The sequence below is a fragment of the Mauremys reevesii genome, linkage group 3 (genome assembly GCF_016161935.1).
Source record: "Mauremys reevesii isolate NIE-2019 linkage group 3, ASM1616193v1, whole genome shotgun sequence".
Lineage (NCBI taxonomy): Eukaryota > Metazoa > Chordata > Testudines > Geoemydidae > Mauremys > Mauremys reevesii.
Genome location: NC_052625.1, coordinates 162,722,953 through 162,745,050, shown reverse-complemented (window position 1 = coordinate 162,745,050; position 22,098 = coordinate 162,722,953). Strand labels below are relative to the sequence as shown.

At 41.0% G+C, this 22,098-nt stretch overlaps 1 protein-coding gene across 8 annotated transcripts in view; it reads right to left on the bottom strand.

The window, feature by feature from the left end:
- DST (dystonin) overlaps positions 1-22,098 on the bottom strand; it is a 436,076-nt gene that overhangs the window by 30,508 nt on the left and 383,470 nt on the right. For all 8 annotated transcript variants that reach the window (XM_039528295.1, XM_039528296.1, XM_039528299.1 and 5 more), the window contains 12 exons: positions 21,887-21,988; positions 20,440-20,613; positions 19,450-19,605; positions 16,934-17,131; positions 16,221-16,349; positions 13,614-13,784; positions 12,209-12,364; positions 11,772-11,978; positions 9,096-9,215; positions 3,252-3,421; positions 2,584-2,743; positions 1,080-1,274 (listed from right to left, as the gene is read on the bottom strand). In XM_039528295.1, coding sequence (XP_039384229.1) covers positions 1,080-1,274; positions 2,584-2,743; positions 3,252-3,421; positions 9,096-9,215; positions 11,772-11,978; positions 12,209-12,364; positions 13,614-13,784; positions 16,221-16,349; positions 16,934-17,131; positions 19,450-19,605; positions 20,440-20,613; positions 21,887-21,988 — 1,938 coding nt within the window. The remainder of the gene's footprint in view (positions 1-1,079; positions 1,275-2,583; positions 2,744-3,251; positions 3,422-9,095; positions 9,216-11,771; positions 11,979-12,208; positions 12,365-13,613; positions 13,785-16,220; positions 16,350-16,933; positions 17,132-19,449; positions 19,606-20,439; positions 20,614-21,886; positions 21,989-22,098) is intronic.

The following is a 22,098-nucleotide window of genomic DNA, read 5'->3' as shown; positions in this document are numbered from 1 at the left end:
AAAGACCAGCTATAGCCATAGTTAGAGGTAGCACATTACTTCTTCTTTTGAGCTCCCTGGGGGAACATATTACCCCAAAGAAGGCAGTGGGCACAGTGGGCTTGGCACACAGTGAGGACAAGCTGTCCCATCCTAAGGGAAGCACACCTCTTGAGCACTAGGATGCTCAATGTGTGATTTCCCTCTTAAGCGTCTCCTGGGGTGGGGCAGCTCCACACCAGCCCTTATTCAGGCCTGTGCCTAAAAGGCTTTATTTAGATCAGAGGTGGGTAAACTACGGCCCATGGGCCGGACCATCCTGCCCGGCCCCTGAGCTCCTGGCTAGGGAGGCTAGCCCCTGTCCTCTCCCCTGCTGTCCCTCCTTCCCCACAGCCACCCCGCCACGTGGGCAATGCTCTGGGTGGTGGGGCTGCACACTCCTGCAGGGCAGCGCATTCAGCTCTGGCCAGGTGGTGCAGCTGCCAGAGCAGCATGGTAAGGGAGCCGGGACCAAGGGGGTTGGATAAGGGGCAGGGAGTCCCGGGGGACAGTCAGGGGACTGGGAGCAGGGGGGATGGAATAGGGGGTAGGGTCCTGGGGGTGGTTGGGGGGGGGCTCCTGGGAGGGGGCGGTCAGGGGACAAGGAGCAGGGGGGTTGGATAGGTTGGGTATTCTGAGGGGGGCGGTCAGGGGGCAGGAAGTGGAATGGGGTGGATAGGGGGTGGGGGCTAGGCTGTTTGAGAAGGCAGAGCCTTCCCTACCCAGCCCTCCATACAGTTTTGCAACCCCAATGCGGCCCTCAGGCCAAAAAGTTTGCCCACCCCTGATTTAAATTGTAAGGTCTTTGGGGCAGAGAGTCTCTTTTTGCTGGTTGTTTGTACAACGGGGGGCCTGGTCCATGACTGGGGCTGCTAGGTGCTAACTCAATACAATAATAATAAGAAAAAAGAAGAAAAGGCACAACCTACCCTGTAGTGAAAAAGTATAAACTTAGGGGAAAAAAATCAAAGATTTTTTTTGATCATTTTCTTAATTATAACATCATGTTTTCAAGCAGTAAATTTGTCTGTGTTTTCTCTGCTTCTCCTATCCTTTTTTACCTGGTGGAGGGCCTGTTCCAATCGTGTTTGCTTGGATACGGACAGGGTGCAGACCGTCTCCCAGCGAGTGCTTAGCTCCTGCATTTGGACCTTTACCCAGGAGGAGTCATCACGACTGCCTTCTATGAGTTCTCGAGCAGAGCGTTTCAGAGCCTGGACACTGCTTGTCCTCTTCCCCAGCTCCTTCTGGAAGACCTGGGGACCACACACACATTTTACATGTTCAATTTATCATGGCTTCAGTGTCTCATGTGTGACGTAGTTAGTGAGGATATGGAGAAGACTAAATTAGGGTCTAGTTTTACAGAAAATACCTCAATCTAAACATTCTAAAATGCACATATTAAGATTTTCACACCCTACATTTGGCTTTCTTTTTAATTGGGGTTAAATGGCTCCATATTTTTGCACATTTTCTGCAAGAAAGCCCTCTAAGCTTCAACACTAGCTCATTTACACTGGGAAGTAGGCTCACTCAACCTGAAAAAGTTGCCTAGCCTCGTGGAACATGGGATTATAATTGTAGCTAGACTCTCTGAGCTACTTGACCCACTGTGATGAATAAAAATCTGGTCACCTTAACATACGGGCTTTAAGCCCTTCAAAGCAATCGATCTGCTGACACGATGATGAATGTGCAAGTCTGTCCCAAATCACAGTGCAGTCAGATAAAGTGCACATCAAGGAGCAGGGTTAAAATAGTAAAATATAAATAAAAGTCCATCTGGTAATTTGACTGGATGGGCGATAGATTATGTCACATATTTCACATATTTAAGTGATTGCATGTTCAGGTTCACAGCTGGAAAAATATCCACTTTCAAGAAAGACCCTTTTACATGATATGACAATTACAATGCACTGAATTACTGCTGATATATTAAAGTGCAGCATCAGTTCCAGGACACACATGTCTATGTTTCTAAGATACATCTCATATGTGAGGGTCAGATATTTTCTCTTCTGCCCAAAGTCCTGCTTTGAGCAGGGGGTTGGACCAGATGATCTCCTGAGGTCCCTTCCAACCCTGATATTTTATGATTCTATGAAAGCCTGACTAAACAGACTTCTGACAATGGGACACAGTGGTGGCTGATGTGAAGGGAACGGAATCATTCCACACCCAACTGTTCCACAGCTACTATAATTGGATTCAATGGACTCCACAGCAGCTTTTTCCACCATAGTACTGGATTGGGCCTGCAGAATGACAGATTCACTGACTATGTCCTGGATCAACGTCAATCTTTACTTCACAAAATCCCTCTCCAACCTACAGTGGATCGAGCCTCGTTAGCACTGAATAGTGCTGATTTCACAGCATTTTCCTTTGTAGTCGGCAGCTTTGTGATGTCCAAACATTCCAGGTTAAATGGTTTTCTTCAGATTCTAAGAAAATGTTTCTTTTTACAATTACAGAAGGACTAAATACAAATTATATTGAACTGGCTGCCCATAGTCTGATATTAATTAATAACAATTAGAAAAATATTTTTATAATTACTTTGTGATTATCAATCAGGTTCATCACCAAATCGATGTCTCCATGCACTGGCTGATCTTCTGCCAACTGAGGTTCAATTTTATACAGCCAGTCAATGAGAGCCTGCAGAGCATCAGTAAATTGTCCTGAAAATAACAGGGCTTCCTCCAGTTTGTTTTGTCTGGGGAAAAAAAAAAACACTAAGAAAAAAATCAATCACATTCATTAAGGAAACCTGCAATATAACTGACAGCATCCAATAGTCGCTAATAGATAACGATTTTTTTCAGCAGTTAGTGAACGAGAAAAAATCTTAGGGTCACAGTGGAAGCTTGTGGGGTGAGGGGGGATGGGCAGAGCTCCCTGGAACGCAAAGAGAGCATACACATTGTATCACCTCTTGGAAGGATGCAGAACACAGATCACTTTAGTGCATTCCCCCTCAGCAGGAATGTCCGGTGCCGGGGAAGAGCAGGGGCATCTCCCAGCCCATCTTTCCTTTTGAGGTGACCAGAGCACAGGGAATACTAGGAAGGAGCAGTGCTTGTGCTCCCCCATTTAAAATACTCCAAACAACCAACTTCTATTCCTCCTTATACAGCACAGAGAAGCATGAAAAGAACACACACTCCTCTTCTTTACCTCTGCAAGTCTCCTTTAAAACAAGGAAACTTGGCCTTTCATTTTACCTTTCCACAGATTTTCCACAGATCGTATCCCATTTGTCTCTGAGCTCACTCAGCATATCGTCCAGTTTCAAATTGTCATCTGCCAGAGAGGTTTTCTCTTTGAGGGAGCGTCCAGTCCTGTTTGTGGTGTCATACACAGAATGCTTGGCTCCAAGAGATTTCTGGAACTCCTGTAGGAGTAGAAGGAAAAGTAAACACCTGTATAGTACTAGGTACTCATAAACTTTTGCTAATTCTTTCTTTTCATATCATTTTTTAACCAAATACATTTATAAATGACGCTGTAAGAAAGTCTTTGTATCTCCCATAAATCATATTAAAATGCAAGAGAAATTAAAAGATTTCTGCCAGTGCTATGGCGAAGCTTAAAGTACTAGGGGTCTGGAGCCAGATCCTTTCCCCTGCTCTAGCTCCTCTGCACTGTTCTGCAAGCATGAACAGCCTGAAATCTGATTTAACTAACCCCTTGAGGATTCCTCCTGCACTGAGGAATCTTCAGTTGGCACAGAGCTGGCCATAGCAATTGCTACGCCACCACCAGGGCCGGCCCCAGGCATCAGCCGACCAAGCTCGTGCTTGGGGGGGCGGCAGATTCTAAGGGGCGGCATTCTGCCCAAACCTAGGGTGGCACAGCTGCCTTTTTTTGGGGGGGTTCACCGCTCCGGCCGCCCTGCGCCCTGGTGGGGTTTTTTTTGTTTGTTTTTCTTTTGTTTCGCCAACGACTTTCAGTGCGCCACTGTAAGGGGCGAGGGGGTAGTGTGGAGGGGGGGAGCGCCCTGCTGGGAGCGGGCTGCGTGCTCCGCCTGCCCCAACCGGTGCCAGGTCTGTAGCAAGCCCAGCAGCAGCCGCGGGACCAGCGGACCCTCCACAGGGACTCCTGCAGGAGGTCCACCGGAGCCACCTGCCGCCCTCCCGGCGACTGGCAGAGCGCCCCCCGCGGCGTGCCACCCCAAGCACGCGCTTGGCCGCCCCTGGCAAAGGGAGTGCAGACAAAGGCCCTTTGGAAACACAAGTGGAATCTGAATAATGTCGTTTAGGCTGGGAATTATTTCTTTTGCTGGCAGGTCTGTGAGTAAGGGACTAAGAACTGTGAGACCTATGATTAAAGTTCCCATCAGATTAATCGGTATTGCCTGTGCCTTCTCTATAGAGCTGCATTCTGCAGTTGGCAATGCCTTGCCACCAGCAAGGGAACATGGGCAAATGCAAATCCACTGGTATCTATTAACCTGCAATGGTTAATAGAATATCATAGTAACATCAGAGACTGCCAAAAGATCCCACTAGCGCTCTACAGTAATTTCCTGACAGCACCAGGGTTTAAAATCAGTTAGATGATTATGTTTTAACCCAGGCCTTTTTGAATTATGTATGGACAAAGAATGACAAATCAGGAGCTGTGGTTCATTAAATTCACACCTTCAAAATCAAACAAATATTCTGTGTGAAGCGAATCTCAAACCAAAAAGAGCTTTTGTGCAGAGCTTGTTGAAAGAAGATCTACTCTGGGCATACAATATAAATAATGCTACAACCTTCATTATGAAATTACTACTAAGTATGATATGAACCAGACCTTCTCAGAACACAGAAAGAATAGGGAGAAAGTCCTGTAGTCATTGCTGACTTGAGCTTTGTACAATACTCAACCTGGATGTAACCTAGTCCACCAAGTTCTGAAGTCTCATATTCAAACCCGCTACTGGCAGGTCCTGTTGTGTGCCTTCCTTCAATACCCAAAACTCTCCTGTGGCAAATTGGGGTTCGCAAGGAAATCAAGGTCATGGCCCTACCACTGCATTTATTGCATAATTTAATACTTCAGCTCCCTTTCTTTTTCCATCTCTTAAGAAACCTGAAGTAGTCCATTACCTGCACCCTTTGAGAAAAAAAAACACACACACACACACACACACACAAAATCTTCCCCTAGGATAAACTAAGATTTTTTCAAAGTACTTTCAAAGTGGAGGGAAGTATGGGGGAGACAAAAAAATCGGAATAAAAAAAGCTCCTTTTCACATGAACTTTTAAACAATTGTTTAAACTGTTTGTGAATTTATATTTTCTTTGGTGGGGACTGTTAATCACCCAGCACTACATACGTAGTGTTGCTTGATTTTCACAAACAGACAAAATGAAATAGTCTGCCAGAGAAAGACTATTCACTAAAAGGGGAGTCAGAGATGAACAAAAGGTTTTAGTTAATACATTCTTCCAGGGTTAGCCTGGATACATAATGCCAAATTTCACTTTCATTTGATTTCACTGAGATGTAACTGAGAGCAGATTTTTAGCCCATGGTTTAAGTCACCTCAGATATTAACTGTAGATTGGTGAATGGAACCTTCAATATTTAATTATCTACAGAAACTCCTCACTTAAGGTCATCCCGGTTAACGTTGTTTTGTTGTTTGTTGCTGATCAATTAAAGACCATGCTTGTTTAAAGTTGCGCAATGCTCCCTTATAACAGTTGTTTGGCAGCCGCCTGCTTTGTCCACTCCTTGCAGGAAGAGCAGCCTGTTGGAGCTAGTTGGTGGGGGCTTGTAACCAGGATGGACCGGCAGCCCCCCACCAGCTCTCCTCTTCCCTAAATTCCCTGTGCGGCAGCCACTCAGCTATCCATTGCCCAGCAGTTCAGCTGTCCCTCCCTCCACTGCCATGTGCTGCTCCTGCCCTCTGCCTTGGAGCTGCTCCCAGGAGCCTTCGGCTTGCTGGGGGGGTGAAGAGGAGTGCTGTCAGAGTGTCCTACTTCCCCCCCACCCGCTCCTTTACCCTATTTCCACAGAGTGGGGCAGGACGGGACATGACAGGGCTCAGGAGGGGGGGGAACTTGCTGGCAGCAGCTGCTGTCTCAACTTGCTGACCTACTTAAAAAGGCAGTGTACTCAGAGTGGGATCAGAGTACTTTAAGGGGCAATGCGCATCTCTCTCTCACACACATGGTGTGTGTCTCTGTCTCTCTCTGCCATGCGGTCTCTCCCCCCTCCATTTATGCTGCCTTGTACAGTGTGAGGCTACATTAACAACAATCCGTTAACCCTTGAGGGCTCAGCCACGTGCTAGTTCATCATTTAGCAGTAAGGCATTCCCTGGGAAATAGCCCACTCTCTGACTTCAACACCTTAACCAAGCTTCACAATCATCATTGCTGTGTACAGTATTAAATTGTTTGTTTAAAACTTATACTGTGTATACATGTGTGGGTGTCTATATATATATAAAAATATAGTCTTTTGTCTGGCGAAAAAAATTTCCCTGGAACCTAACCCCCTCATTTACATTAATTCTCATGGGGAAATTGGATTCGCTTAACATCATTTTGCTTAAAGTAGCATTTTTCAGGAACATACTACAATGTTAAGTGAGGAGTTACTGTACTTTCCTTCCATGGCAGATTGGTACTTTTAGTCACAGGTTAAGCGGGCCAAATCTTGTAAGGAATAAATCTGCACTAGGTCGAGCATGGATTGGATGACCTAATAGGGTTTTTCCATCTCTGACTTCTAAAAATAATATATAAGGAGAAAAAATAAAAAATAACTAATAAACAGACTATGAATAACCCCCCAAATCCCTGGCAACATAAATAAATATATGAGAGAGAGAGAGAGAGAGAGAGAGAGAGAACATTTTATCTTGAGGGATGTTGTGGGTTTTTTTATTATTATTAATTGTTTTGCAGTGATAAACTGGAAAACAGTGAAGCAGAGTTATTGCTTACAACACACACACAACTTCAGTGCATATCATTAGTTCAGACAGTAATATCATTAACTGAGAACAAGAAAAGGCTGGCTCACAAATTCCTGGTCTGAAAAGACCAAGACTTTGGATGGGAGGAAAGAGACAACATATGAGCAGGATGAAATGCAGAATGATGAGAGGCACTTGGCTTATTAAATACAAATTTGGTTGTTTTTTTGTTTTTCTTGATGATTAAATACACTGAAATCATCTCCCATCCTCCTTCTATCATTTATGTCCCTCACTAGCCTCCAAAACAATTGCCAGCTTCAATCACAGTGTCTTTAAGCCACACTGCACTCCATCCCTCATCACAGATGCGATCCATAAGATTTAAATACAATTAATAAGTAGATCACTTAGGCAGCTAGTTTCTTGTAGGCGTTTTGGAAGAAGGGGGACTTGAAGGAGGCATTTAAATAAGGCGGGTAGTGAGTTTGCCCACCAATTTGAGGAAGGGTGGAGACATGAAAGAGGTGCCATATTATTTGTGGGAGAAGCAGACAAACAGGACATGGAGGATAGTTTCACCAGAGAAGAGGAGAGGGATGGCAAACAACACAATAAAAGACATGAGAAGGGAAGTAGGAGGGACAGTTACATTGGTCCTTGAAGGACACCAGAAGAAGTTTGAACTTGATGATGTGGAGAAGGATAGCAGTAGAGGGATTCATAGGGGGATGATGTGGTCAGAACAGGCAAAAAGGATGATCGTAATGCCTGCATTTTGCTCTAATTCTATATGATTTTAATTTTTGGCAACTATTGCAAACCCCAGAGCATACTAAAATGCAGAACTAGCAAGAACACTAGCACAAGTTTAGCTGAAGGTTTCAAGAGCAAATGAAGGTAAAGCCAGTGTTGCTTGACAAGCTGCCAACCTTCTAAAAGTCAAGGAAAATATTTTCCATGTTGATATGCAAAACTTAAGCCATCATGGAAAATAAGAGAGGATAAAAAAATGAATTGGAGATTATAGGGGAAAACAAACATAATAGTACAGTGCAAGGACTTAAGGCGATCACTATCAGGAGCTAGACTAAGGGCAGAAATGTGGGGACCCCTAATCTCTTCAGAGCACCATGTGGGACAAAAGAATAGCAGTGCTTGGGGAACACCATGGAAATAATTTAAAAGAGTAGGACAATTCTATATCAGCATTGCAAAAAAACCTAACTGTCCTACACTCACAAGCATGTCTTTATCTCTGAGAAAATTCTTCCAAGTTAAACTTTTCCACGCAACTTTACGTTAGAGGATTCTACCATCCACCCATGCAATGCCCATAACCATGTTACCTGGACTGTTTAAAAAATAAAGTCAAAGTAAAGATTTCCTCAGGGATTTTACGCTGTCTTTTGTGGGGACTGCAGTTAATTTTTTCCCTTTCACCTTACTATTATTAGTTATGGAAAAGCCAAATCAATCAGGTGATTTACATTTAGAGCTGAAAGCAGTTGGGTTTGTTGAAAGGCGTTTCAGAACTGTGGTTTCCAAGCAGAGAGAGATGTCTTTCTCCTACTATTACATGTTTCACCCTTGTTACTGGTAATTCCATCGTACCTGATGCTTTTCAAATTATTTAACTAATCTTTCTACTTGACATATGAAGGATTTGCCAGTCAAAATACAAGATTATTTCTTACTTTTGAGGGAATCCTAAAATGTGAAAAGCAGATTTTAAATCATCCTAACACAATACAAATCAAAACAATTTGTTGGTAACTGTAATTCTGGTAACTTTGTGATTTTAGAGACCAAATAAGCGTATAATATAATCTCTTTGGATATTTTCCTTTTTCATAAAATATTTCTCTCTCTATTTGTTGAGAGTTTCCATGGTTCCCTATTATTTTGTCTTTCCTCTTCAGAGTTTACTTCTTCCCCACAGATGAACAGGGACTGGGAAGAGCCCTTCCCATTCCCATTAATTTTACCATCTGGAAATGAGCCAGCATTTTAATTTGATGCTGGCAAACATTTCAGCACAGTGAAGCCATAAATCTATTGCTCTCTGCTGATTAAATAGTACAGGCTTGATAGACTTTCCTGCCATTGGACTTGGACATCCTGCATTTCATCATTCATGACTTACCTTATGCTGTGTAAGCTGCAGCTTTATTTTGTCTGGATCATTTGCAATTTCGAGCTCTGAATCCAATGACTTTTCTGACTCTTCCAACCATGCCATAAGTTTGTTCCAGGCTTCATGGAACTGTGGAAAAGCATGACTTGGATTCACACAAATGTATAAACATGTTAGTGCATAAAATATTCAGAAAAGATTAAAACCTGACATGCCAGCACAGGGCCAGAGTGTGACCAGCTGCTAGAGAGAGGTGCAATCATGGGGCAAATCCAAGGAGCCTTCCTCTCTTCATGGCCCCCAAATGGGCCATTTATTCTCACTGAAGCTGACCTCACCCTCTTAACACAATCAGCAACCTTTAAGGGGTACTGCAGTATGTGATGCTCCCCAGGATTTCTACGGAGCTCTGTGAGGCATAATGTTGATGTGGTATGGCTCTGCACCCACGTGGACTAGGACACTAAAAAGGCCCTCCATTTTTATTCAGTTCCTACTCAGCTAAGAATTCTACTGACTGCATTTCTCCTGAGTAAGGACTGGGAGAACACAGTAAGCATGTTGATTATTTATTGAACCTATGGACTAGCCCTAAAACAACAGCAATAATCATTTTGGGGAACCCTCCCACAGATCACTAGTTAAGGAAAGTTTCTGTGTGGATTTCTCTCACCCTACCAGGAATAATCCTTGTGGGAGAGGATCAGGCTCTCAAATCTTTCGCTCTCCTGCAGCGCAGTAAAAACAACCTTCAAGGAAAAGAGGCAATGAAGAAGGAATAGACTCTAGAGTTCTTGATGCAAAACATCAAGAGACGTGTCTTGATGAAGGGAATTTATTGGCATTGTCTTTTCACTCCACTCTTTTAAGCTCTGTAGCTGGGTGATCACCCCGCTCCGACCCTGGAACAGTAAAAGCAGCTCTGGAGAGGGCTGCAGCGGAGACAGCTAGGCTGATTAGAAAAGCAGCCACAGCTGTGGGCCGCCTAATCAGGGCCCAGCTGGCCCTTATAAGAGGGCTGGGGCCAGAGGCTGAACAAAAGACAATCTCTCTCTAGCTGTTGAGAGGGATGGGCCTGGCTGCTGGGAGCTGAGCAGGGTACCTAGACTGGAGTAGGAATGGGGAAAGGCCAGAGGATCTGGGGAGCTCCAGCCTGGAAACCTCGCAGGCTGCAGGCCTTGTTAAAGGCCCAGAAGGTACTGGGGTTGCAGAGGGGCAGGTACAAACCCTCCTTCCAGTGATGAGTGGCAATTATATTGCAGTCTGCCCCAGTGAGCAGGGAATAGATGGTGACTGGCAGTAGCCAAAGGGTGAGGTGAGGTGGGCATAGAGGGTTCCCCGGGGAGGGGAGACCCAGGGAGACTGCGGGATACTGCAGGGGGCAGAACCCTGGCAGAAGGGGCACCAGGGTCTGGGAGGGACATGGGGGCCAGAGGCAAGGCGAGACACTGGCCTGCAGAGGGTGTTCCGGAGGCTGGCAAGCTAATTCCCTGGACAACCAGCAGGAGGTGCCACCAGGTGAGTTGTTGCACCGCTACAAGATCCTAATAAAAACACACTTCTGTTGAGCTGCCTATACTAAATCTTCTTGATTGTACAGAAAATCCCTGTTGTTGTTTCCTTTCCCTGACATCGGTCTGTCTCTCCACCCAGCGGGCCAAGGAGTGGGAGCATAGAACAATTTGAATCCCTTTCCATGCATTTGGACCCTGCACTGGTTGGGGTTGGGGACCTGGTTCTTGATGTCAGCACTCAGCTATACTGCTATACTACTCTCCATCTCCATACATTGTTTCTGCTTTCTGATTGTCTGAGAGTCAATGTGACCAGCTCTGCAAAGTATTCTCTCTCCCCCGTATGTCTTCCTGCAGATTTGTGTGTGTGTGAGATGTTGTTTGAAAATAAATTGTATTTTATGATAGGATTGCACAATTTATTACATCTAACGGTTCATGTCATCCCAGTTGTGTGGTGGCAACAATTAACACAGGAATGTGTCTTGGCTTGCGAACATGGACACGACTCTATTTCAATAAAATAAACAATCACTTCCCTGTTGAAGTTTAAACACACTAAGCTCCACTTCCCCATCTATCATATATACCCTTTGCTAAGGGACATATGAATCAGAGATTCAATGACCAATTCCTGGAGAGGTGAACTATGTATGAGCATTTCCATTTCTTAAGTTCTTTCTCACAGTAAGTCACACCAGAGTGTCCTTGCCAGACAGAAGACATTGTTATAGTGGCCAATATAAGGGCAGGGAGAATTAAACATTACTTGGGTAAAACACACCACTAAAAAGAAAACAGTGGACAATATCTCACTCTCTAATACAGAAATGGGTCCATCACACTCTTTCCAGTAAAAAGTTGGTTATGTAATTTCTTTTGGAAGGCAGAAGGCACTGATATACATCTGGAAGCCATACTGCAACTCTCTTCTTTTATAGACTATATTACATTGCTGACAGAAGTTGCTGCTGGGTTAAAAGTGAAGCTTTCACCTTCCAAATGAAGTGCTCTATGATTGAATCACAGAAATTGCTCCACTAGCTCAGGCTAATAGATTGTTACATTAACTCCAGGCTTCCTTAACAATGCTTTAAAGCACCATATACGTCATGGGTCTGGATTTAGTTAGAGCTAAGTTCAAAGAGCTTTACAACAACTGTCAAATTACCTGTTTCGTTCGTTTCCTTGCATCATCCAAAGCTCTTCCTCTTTCCACTAAGCGTTGAACCACTTTTTCCCATCTACTCTGTACACTAATCAGCAGATTCTTAATAAGGACAACATCCTGTTTCTGGCTGAAATATTTCAGATGGGTTCCAGTTTTATCCAGCTCTATGATTTGGTCTCGGTGAGAATTCACTTCCGTAGCAAAGACCTTGAAAAAGGAAGAAAACCACACTTAAATGTTACACTGGTCGCTCATGTGACAAACACAGAAAACTAAATGATGTGGTTTTGGACTTTCTGGTGGGAGAGACTATAAAATACATCTTAAAAGACAAAAAAAGATTTTCTGAGTGACAGCATTACAGGATTGCTTTGGACATTAATACAGTACCTCCAAAGAGCTGGAGGAAAACACTACTTATCTGTTTCTTAACATACCTTGTGTTCATCAATTTGAAACAAGACAGTGTCCAAGATGAGACTTGGCCGAGAAGCCACATTCAAAGTCTGCTCTGCCTGGGTAAGCCAGTTGATGAAGTCTTGAAGTGAGTTGTGGAACTCCATAGCCAAATTCAGGGCTTCTTCCAGTTTGGCCTATAAAGATATATAGTTATTTAGTAACAGCTGACGTTTAATTGGTGCTTCGTTGAATAAACCATTTTAATAAAATATATCTTGGAGAGAGCCCCTATTTTTGTCATATTTTTTCAACTCAATGTTGATGTGTTCTGTATTTCAAAATAACAGCATATTGATAAAGGATATAAAAGGAGTTGCAATGGAAAAATAGGCATAAAACTGGTGACTGAGCAGACAACACAACATCCAATTCCAGGGGTGTGTTTCTATACACCAGAACATCCCAACTCCTGGTGTTGAACGGTTAACGAAATGGAACAACACAGTTTACAAGTTTCAAGACAGAACTCAGGAAACAAACATAATGTTCAGCTTTGGGTCTGATAGTCTGAATCAGGCCATGCTGCTAGTTTTGCCATTTGACTGTTTATGAGCTATTAAAAAAGCACTCAGAGATGTTCAGCTAATCAGACTGTGGGGCTGGCCAAGCATTCCATTCAGCCCTATAACTAGCTCTAAGGAGGCTGCCTCATGCTGCAAACTAATTACTCTGATATCGTTGCATTATACAGTCGCATTAAGAAACATTTTTGTTTTAAAGTAAAGCTGATTTTGTTAATTATATTTTTCTTTGTAATTATGTCAGTGCTATTTATTTGCATGCGGCTACCTCTGTTTGTAATAATGAATATCATTTACAGTTCGACCGAGATAAAACAACTCAGCTATGGTTCATGATGTAATGAAAACTAAATGAAACTAGAAAATGAAAACTTATGCTTAATATCAGTAAAATCATTCTGCTGAGAAGTAGTGACATTAGAAATATTCCCCAAAAGCAATTGGTAGAAGCCCAATTGCTGGAAACTTTTAAAACTATACTGGTCATAACTCTTGTCAAATTAATACCACATTCCTGCACTGACAGGTTGATTAACAAGATGATCTAATCAGACTTTTTCTTCTCTTTAATCTATAATCTCTAAGACAAACCAGAAATATCCTCACTCTGCAAAATAAATATGTATCAGTATACTTCCATACCTTTTTATCAAACAGATTTTCACCCCACAAATGATGTTACATCATTAACCTGTGGGTCCACGACTCCTGATAAAAGCACTAGTGAAATCTGAATAATTGTCACACAACAAAAGATTCCAAGTCCCAGCAACCAAGTATAGATATTCTACATATGAAATAATTCAATATTAAGGTACTTAATATGTTATTTAAATTTCTAGCCTTATTCTAAACCACACACCTTTCTTTCGCTGAGTTTTGTTTGTACTGAGTCCCATTTTACTTTTAAGTTATTTATATCTTGCTCAACATTTGTCTCAGCAGACCCTGGGCACCTTGCAAGCATCTGCTGGCCTTTCTGCATCAGACGCTTGTACGGCTCTTCTTTGGCTTCAAAGGCAGCACAGAGTTCCTATATTAAGAAAAAAACAAGAAATATAAAAATCAGTCAGGTAGGAATTCAATACCCTTCAAAAAAAGTTTAGCATCTCAAACCAATTATATATTGGGGGCATTATTTTTAAAAATAGGACAGGGAGTATATATAATGCATAAAGGGCCAAATCTGAAGGGAAAAAAAAAGAGCCCAATTATTCAGGAAATGAGAATTTGTATAATGTGTCAAATATTTTTTTAGGCTTTTTCCAGGATATATATACTTAGGACCTGAGTCAGGCAGATATATATACTCAGGTCCTAAGTTTGGCAGAAATATCATATGCATTTAAATCACTGGGCAAGGTTTGCCAGGTCTCTAATTGTTTAAAGTACATGTGGAGCAGGAACACAATGGGTAAACCAGCTGGAACCCTTAGGAGGCCTGAAGCAATCCAACATATCCCCAAAAGGGGTTTGTACAGCATGGAAGAGTTGCTTTATCTTCTACCCTCTGCATCTCTCTTCACCCACTAGGCATGTCACTGTGCACATCTACTGAATGCCAGATCAGCATAAGTAACATAGTTGTACCTACCACAAACTCTTCTTTTCTGACCAACTTATACTTAGGGTCCTGTTCTCCTAACACTGCATACATACATCCCTATCCTGATGGTGGGCCACTACCACAAAACAAATAATTAATAATAGGCCCCTCAAGCATACCACACGTGACTATAACACATGTGCTGCATCAGATCAGATTCTCCCTCCCAAACTAGGGCAAAGTTCTGCAGGACAAGAAGCAAGAGCTGCTGGTGGGGAAGGAGGAGGAAGAGATGATCCTCTAGCAGCTCTGGGCTTCCTGCTCCCCTCTATCCCCCTCCAACTGGAACTAGTTTATTTTATATACAACCTTAAAAATAGGCTGTGCCCTTAAAAAATGTGTTTGGTGTGACAAACAAAGAAACACAGGTTCCACATGATCACTTGTCACAAATTGCCGTGGTTTGTATCACACAATGGCAGGTTTGGAGATTGCAAAATATGATCAATAATAATAATAATAACAATTGGCCTCAGTTTCTCAATCTGCAGAAATGAGGCTAACACTATATATCTATATCTATATATATCACATAGGTGCTGTAAGGTTCAATTGCAATTTGAAGTCCTCAAGTGAAATTCTATAGACATGTGAAGAATTCTATTACTATTCTGTTTATGGTAGACATGTATGTGTCACTCATATATTTACACAGCAACCCATAACAGATATAATGATCTGGTAAAGACATAGGAAGCTGTTTTAAATGTGGAGTGTGGGGCTTTAGATCACATCCTGAATGGATACTAATCTGTTTATAAAGCAAATTATTAGGGTGTTTGCATTTCTTTTTTTCAGAATACCATGTTTTATTTTGCATTATCTTCTAGTCTCCAACAATCCATTCTAAAATAGTAAACCATTTTTGTGTACCTCTGTAAAGAATCTGGAAAAGCAATATTCTTATATATTTTACCATCTCACAAACATACAAACAAACAAAAACAAATTATCACATTTTGAAACAAAAATCACTAGTGGGAAAAGACATTTTATATTGTTTCACAATGCTTACAGTCAAAGTATGAACATATGACAATAGGGATTTATAACGGAAACTGTCAGACACATAATGGTTTACGTATATATAGATAAATAGGTATCACTCTCACAGTTGAGCTAGAAGATCATGAGGGAAGTTAAACATTAGGACTTGGGCTCATATCCATTGTTAACAATGCAGAATAATACATAGATGGTGCATTACTAGAGATGCCATCCTTTGGAGTGAGGTATTAAATGAAGGCATCTTTCAACCCACTTGACTGGTTCTCTATGGGAAAAAAAATCTTTTCGTAGGATTTCTCTAACAAATGGAGTAAGGGAAGAATTCAGGCATCATGGCTAACTTTCTCTTTCTAAATAAAATAAGCTGTGTGTGTGATCTCAAAGTCCTTACTCAATCCCAACTGCTGTTGAGTTCAGTGAGAGTTTTGGATGGGTAAAGAATGAAAGATTGAGCCTGCTATTTCAAGGCTGTGTATATCCCTGTTTAGGAATATTTATTCTGGAAATTAAAGATACAATTTTGAGGATAAGGGAAGAAAGAAGAAATGTAAATTTCACTGCAAAAACAGTAAACATTTCCATATTTATTGCTGAAAACAAGAGCTCCCAAAACCATTTTCACTGTCATAATGTTAATCAACAGTGAAAACTAATTAACTCTGAGCATCTTCTAAATAATTTCTTTTGCAACCCTGAAAATTACAATTTAGTTTTTGCTAGTAGAAGTTGTTAATATCCCGTACAGACATTCTGATATAGAAAATATGCTTTCTATTCTCTATAAATGCCCATGAAGTTTTGTTAGTCTCTGAAATCTAGACCATTTGCAAAACCTTCTAATATTAAGATACTTACCATGTGGGTATTAAGCTGCTCTCTTGCAGTTTCTGGTAAACCTCCAACAGGTTTTGATGCCAAAAGCTGACGTTCAGTGTCTGTCAGCCATTGCTGCATATCTTCAACTTCACCATGGAAACCTTGAGCCTAAATTACACCATAGAACATATTTAAATGTTTTGAATTGCAATAGCAACTCAGAGGCAGAAGAAGCTTGGCATCATACTAAATCACAGGTTTACAATAAGTAAAGAAAATTCCTAAACAAAAATCTATAAGTTTCACTTAAAGTTGCTACATAAAATTCAAAAAATGGTGTACCATTGAACATATCCCTGAAAACCCAAATCATATTTGGGTTTTCAGGGATGTATATATATATACTCTATAAGAGAAGCAGGGATATATATATGCTATAAGAGAAGACTATATAAATAATTCTGAGACCAAGCCTAACATCCAATTCACATACACAGAGTGAAATTCACTCCTGTGCAGAGAGCCTACACAATTCTCAAAAATGCAGGCCAAAATTCAGAGTTTTGGGTCAGTATTATTAAAGGATAGTGGCCAACTGTGATATATACATCTGGATCCAAACTTTCTCAAACTCAGGTATTTCTGCATCCATGGTTTTGATTTAGACCTGCACGTAATACACAGATCTGTATATTTAATGCAAGTTATCCCTTTTTCCTAGTTATCCCTTTAAGTTTTCATTTCCTGCTCACCTGGATCAAGGCACTGTCCAGCTGCTGTTTCCTTTGTTCTGTTTTTTTCAACACATTTTGCCAGCGCTGATTCAAAACTTCCAACTTGCTCCGTAGATTGCTTGCTTCTTCAACAGCACTCGATTCAATCAAGTCATTTCCTGCTTTCTTAACTGTTTCCACGGTGGACTGATGAGCTAACACATCATTTTGTAGCACCTAGAGGAAAAAAACAACACGTAGGCCTGTTCATTTTTATAATTAATTTAATTAAGGTGCCCACAGTCACTGAATCATTTCAACTATGATTTAGAGATAATATTCATAATCAACACAGGTTTTAGCACCTAATTAAGGCAGTATAAATGAATCTCACTTTGATCGAAAGCAATATTAAGCCATTGAGCCAAGCAACACATTTCAGTTTTATACTCAAATAAAATAACGTTTTCCTTCTGAATAACAATGCAAAGTTAGGACATGTTTTTTGTACTGCTGAGGGTATGTTGCCACCATGCAGGATACCCAGTACTCAGATTGCTGTGTCACTTAATGCCTCTTTCCCTCCCTCGGGCCTGCCTGTAATGGCACTTTTCTGTGGTGCTTGTGGTTTTGGAGGACAAGACTTGGGCCTAATGAGGCCTGGGGTGAGGTGGGCACTGCTGATGGCTGCCAGAAGGGTTAAAGGGATGAGGAACAAAAAGAGAGAGGTCCTTTGATGGCTCCCATAGCAGCACTAGCTGTAGCACCAAGGTTGCCAGGCTTCCTTTTTTTCCATATCTCAGTGTCATCTTTCATGTTATACCAAACTAGCATGGCAGTTAAAACTTCCCTGAGAGTTGGGGAATGGTCATATAACTTCCTATCAACTACTCCAGGCTGGTAAATAGAACACAGAACATCCTCCCTTCTGAAATCATGTGTGGCACTGGCAGTGCATTCTGGGAAGGTATGTTATTTTCAGACAGTGAAAAAACATGTTTTTACAATTGAGGGAAATTGTTTAAAAATCTGAAATAAGGAAAATTAGAAAGTGAGGGTTGGGAGAGCGCGTAAAAAAGTAAACAATGGGCCCAATCTGCAAAATGCAAGCTTGAGATTTCTCAGATCCAGGGCTCCAGCCACCTCCAAAATTATTAGAATATGGAGATAAGATAAAAAGTTGAAACAATGTTTAAATAAAACACAGGGAGAGGTCACTTGCACAAACTCAGTGGAAGGAGAACTCTTTAAGCCAATGGTGATCCTTGTGTATAGGAAGGGTCTCATATTATCACTCTTATTTCAGTTTAAGCACTGGGGAAACCATAATTATTTTAAATAAGTCCCCCAATAGGAAAAATAAAGGGTTATTCCCAGAGGCAGATGCCTCTTATCCCTAACTTCCTGATGAAGTTCCGTCAGGACAAGAGTTATTCTGTCCCAAGTTCTCCAAGAGATGGATGTTTTTCCATGTTAAAACAGGAAGCAGCACTCTGTGAACTCCCTAGCCTATAAACTCCAGTTTAAGAACAGGAAGAATGCTGTGTAATGTGTTTGCTGAGCTCCTTCAGCACTCAAGGTAGATTGAATAAGCAGTGATGTCACTGTGCTATTAAGGTGGTAAAACACTTCCTTTCACTGAGAAGGCAAGAGACATATGGAGTAGACTCTGATTTCTGTAATGGTTTTAAGAGGGCCCCATTCTGAAGTTGGTCATGTATATGAGAGAAATGTCTTAGTTCTCTCTATACAGTCAGTTTTGCTGCATTGTGTCTGGTCTTGAGAGGACTCTGAACTAAAATATTGAGTACTTCTTAAAGTTATTTGCAAGGCATAATTTAAAATGCATGTTTTTGCTATTCTGAAGGAAGGAGAGGTGACACTTAAGGATTGGAACCTGATATGAAATCTGCATGACCTATGAAAGCATGCCTTCAAAAACAGTATTTTGCCACACAAAAGAGCTGAGAATTCTTCCTCCAAGAAGATACTCTTGAAAGTGAAGGACCTTTCACATTTGCGTAGTGCAAAGGACTCCTGATTGGGGTCCAGAGGTGCTATAACAATAATTAACAATTAATAATGTTTTGCAGAGAGACAGTGGCAAAACTATAGGTTACCCCTATAGTCAGTGGGTGTATGGGAGCAGCACATGACAGTCTGAGCCAAAGGAGATGCAATTCTGTAGATTCCAAAAATATTGATTCTTTATTCTCTTCTGAGGCTGGGGCACAGCTGTGTGTGGGTTGAAGTATATTTCATGGGCCCTGGTCTGAATAAGGGTCAATGTGAAATCATATAGCCCCAGGGGAAGTGCCAGGCTCAGTGCTCGAACACATGCCATATATACTGAGGAAGAATGGAGAACGGAGGAGAGACACTAACATTATTCATGCAGCAGTCATCATAGCTTCTAGATCGGCACTCTCGGTCTTAATCTGTCTCTTGAAAACCTCTAAAACAATTATTTAACAAGCGCAAATCTTTACAATAAGAAACACAGCTTAAGATAAACATCAAAATAACATCTCAGTGAACACAGTATAATTACATACATGATGTTTGGCAAGTTCAATTTCAATAGCCTTGGGGTCCCCACCCACAGGTTTCTGTTCATTCAGCAGGTCTTCTGTGTGCGTCAGCCATGTCAGTAATTCATCCAGGGCATGTTGGAATTGCCCCAAAGCTAACAAGGCACCCTCCAGCTTGTGCTATAGTGAAAATAAAATAAAAATAACAATGAAATTGTTTTATGAAGCTAATGATCTAATTGGCTTAAACTGCATAGACTGCCACTAGACTCCATTTTCACCGAATGGGGAGCCTGAGTCCAATAGTCAGAGCACTAATCAGAGAGCAGCAACATTATCCTAGCTCAAGCAACTGCTCTATAGTTAAAGCTGAGTTGGCAGTTCCATTATATAGCCTTAAATTCTAGCTCTAAACTCTTGGCCATTCCAGATCCTATTATAAAATAAGGTACAGAATGTAGGCTCTCTCAGCACAGAATTAATTGTATTTTTCATTATTTAGATTTTGATTTGAACTTAAATGCTACTTGGTCAGAGGTCTTTTTAATGAGCTTTGGTTTTTCAATGAAATGGTTCAATTTAGAAATAAATAAACTTTTCTAAGCCCTGCAATTTTCAATTTGCCTGTGTCATTTTGATAATGTAGTGTTTTGGAAAGAACGCTGAAGTGACTTATTTGTAAGTTTGAAAAAGAGGTGTTCAACACATTTTTGTATTTGGTCTCCTGTGTGTATTTACAAGTTTTCGACTGCCAATAAAATACCATCAAAAACCAAAAATGAAACAAACAAATAGGATTTGATTTGATACTTGACACAGGAAGTGATATGCTGCCAAGTGTTTGAAAATTGTAAAGTAAAACTCAGTAAAATGTGAGACACTCTTTCTGTAATTTGTAATCCCTAAAGCATGAAGAAAGAATGTTACATGGGCTGGTACAAACAGTGCACAACAAAAAGCTATGCTGACAGTTCTGTATCACATCTGACAAACGCCTATCCCAACTTCATTCACCTGTCTGTTAATAATTTTCTCCTCTAGATTGACCCACATCAGTTTGAGTTCTGAAAGGGGTTCTTGAACTGCGTGCTTGTCACTTTCTTCTGTAACCTTCTTCAACAACAGTTCTGCTTGATGATTTAGCCGTTCCATTTCTATTTGCTGCTGATATGCCTCCGTCTTAAATTGCTGTTGTAAATACAAACATACAGAAAATCATTTTTCTCACAGGTAACTATCACACTGTACATAGTAGAAATACTGGTGCTTAAAATATTACATGCAGCACTGTCAGCTACCATGATGTTAAAATTTTCTTTTTCCTGTTCTAATGTGTTGCAATAATTTGCAAACAATGGTAATGTATTTCCTGATTCAATATTTATATACAGTATCAGGCTTATACCCAAATAAATCTGTTAGTCTTTAAGGTGCCACCAGACTCCTCCTTGTTTTTGTATTTACAGTATGCTTTAAATCAAGAAGATCCCAGCTAACTGAAAAGACAAAGATATGTGTTAAAGTCTCCAAAAATACTCTCCTTCCTTTTGGTAATCATGTGCATAGGAAGATACAGAATGTAAGACTGTTTACTATCATGCATTCTGGTTTGTGGCAAAGGCAATAGTAATTTCTGGCTACAGGGGCTGAGATAATATACTACTCTGAACTTACACAGAACCTTTCACTGAAAAATCTGAAAGCAATTTCAGTAGTCAGTTATCCTATTTTACAGAAAGGCAAAAAGCTGATTCTTTTTTCACTCAGATTTTTGTAAGATATGTGGTTATGATTCATACAAAAAGTGACACCATGAAAAAAAGAAAAAAGATATTAATCCTCTTGGCTAAGGCCATGAGTCAGTAACAGTCAGGAGCTAAACCAAGGACTCTTGACTCCCCCAACTCCCACAATAGCCACTACACATCCCTGCTTCCTATTTAAAACATGCATAATAACATGCTGGTGTCATGACCATAATGAATCATATTTCCATACAGGGGGATTCAGAGTTGGCTTAGAACTTTGTTTCAGAGCCCAGTGGGGTCTAGTGGAAATGATGTGATCTCAGTGTGTGTATTTAGGCACGGTCCATGACATCAGGAGTCAGAGGTTGTGGAGGAAGTTGCCCACCCACATTCCAGATGGAGGTCAAGTGCTCCAAAGGTGGCTGACACAGGGGGGGAGTGAGAAAAATAAAAGGTGAAGGGAAAAATATCTTCAAATAACTTTTTTAAACAGAAATCAATGTTATAACAAACGTTTTTTCAGAGTTCTCAAATCATATTTACATAGAGTAAAATCTGGCCCCACTGAACTCAGGGGCAAAGGTTTTCACCCAGATACAATAAGCTACTTTACTGTAAAAGCATTATGATATTTGGAAGTTTTTATAGAACTACACTTGGCTGCTGAAATATGTAGAATCATGAAATAAGAAAAATAAACAGCTAGTTCATACCTTCAGTTCTGCAGTTTGCTGCTTCACTGTTTCTAGATCTGTTCCAACTGGTGACATTGAAGCTAATTTACTGCCAGCAATATCTACCCAGTCAAATATTGCCTGAAAATCACAACATTAAATTGCAGTATAAGATAATATGAGTAAAACAGAATGCTTAATCTTGTGATGAGGTACAGTTTGAAAGCTATGTACAATACAAGTATAATTCT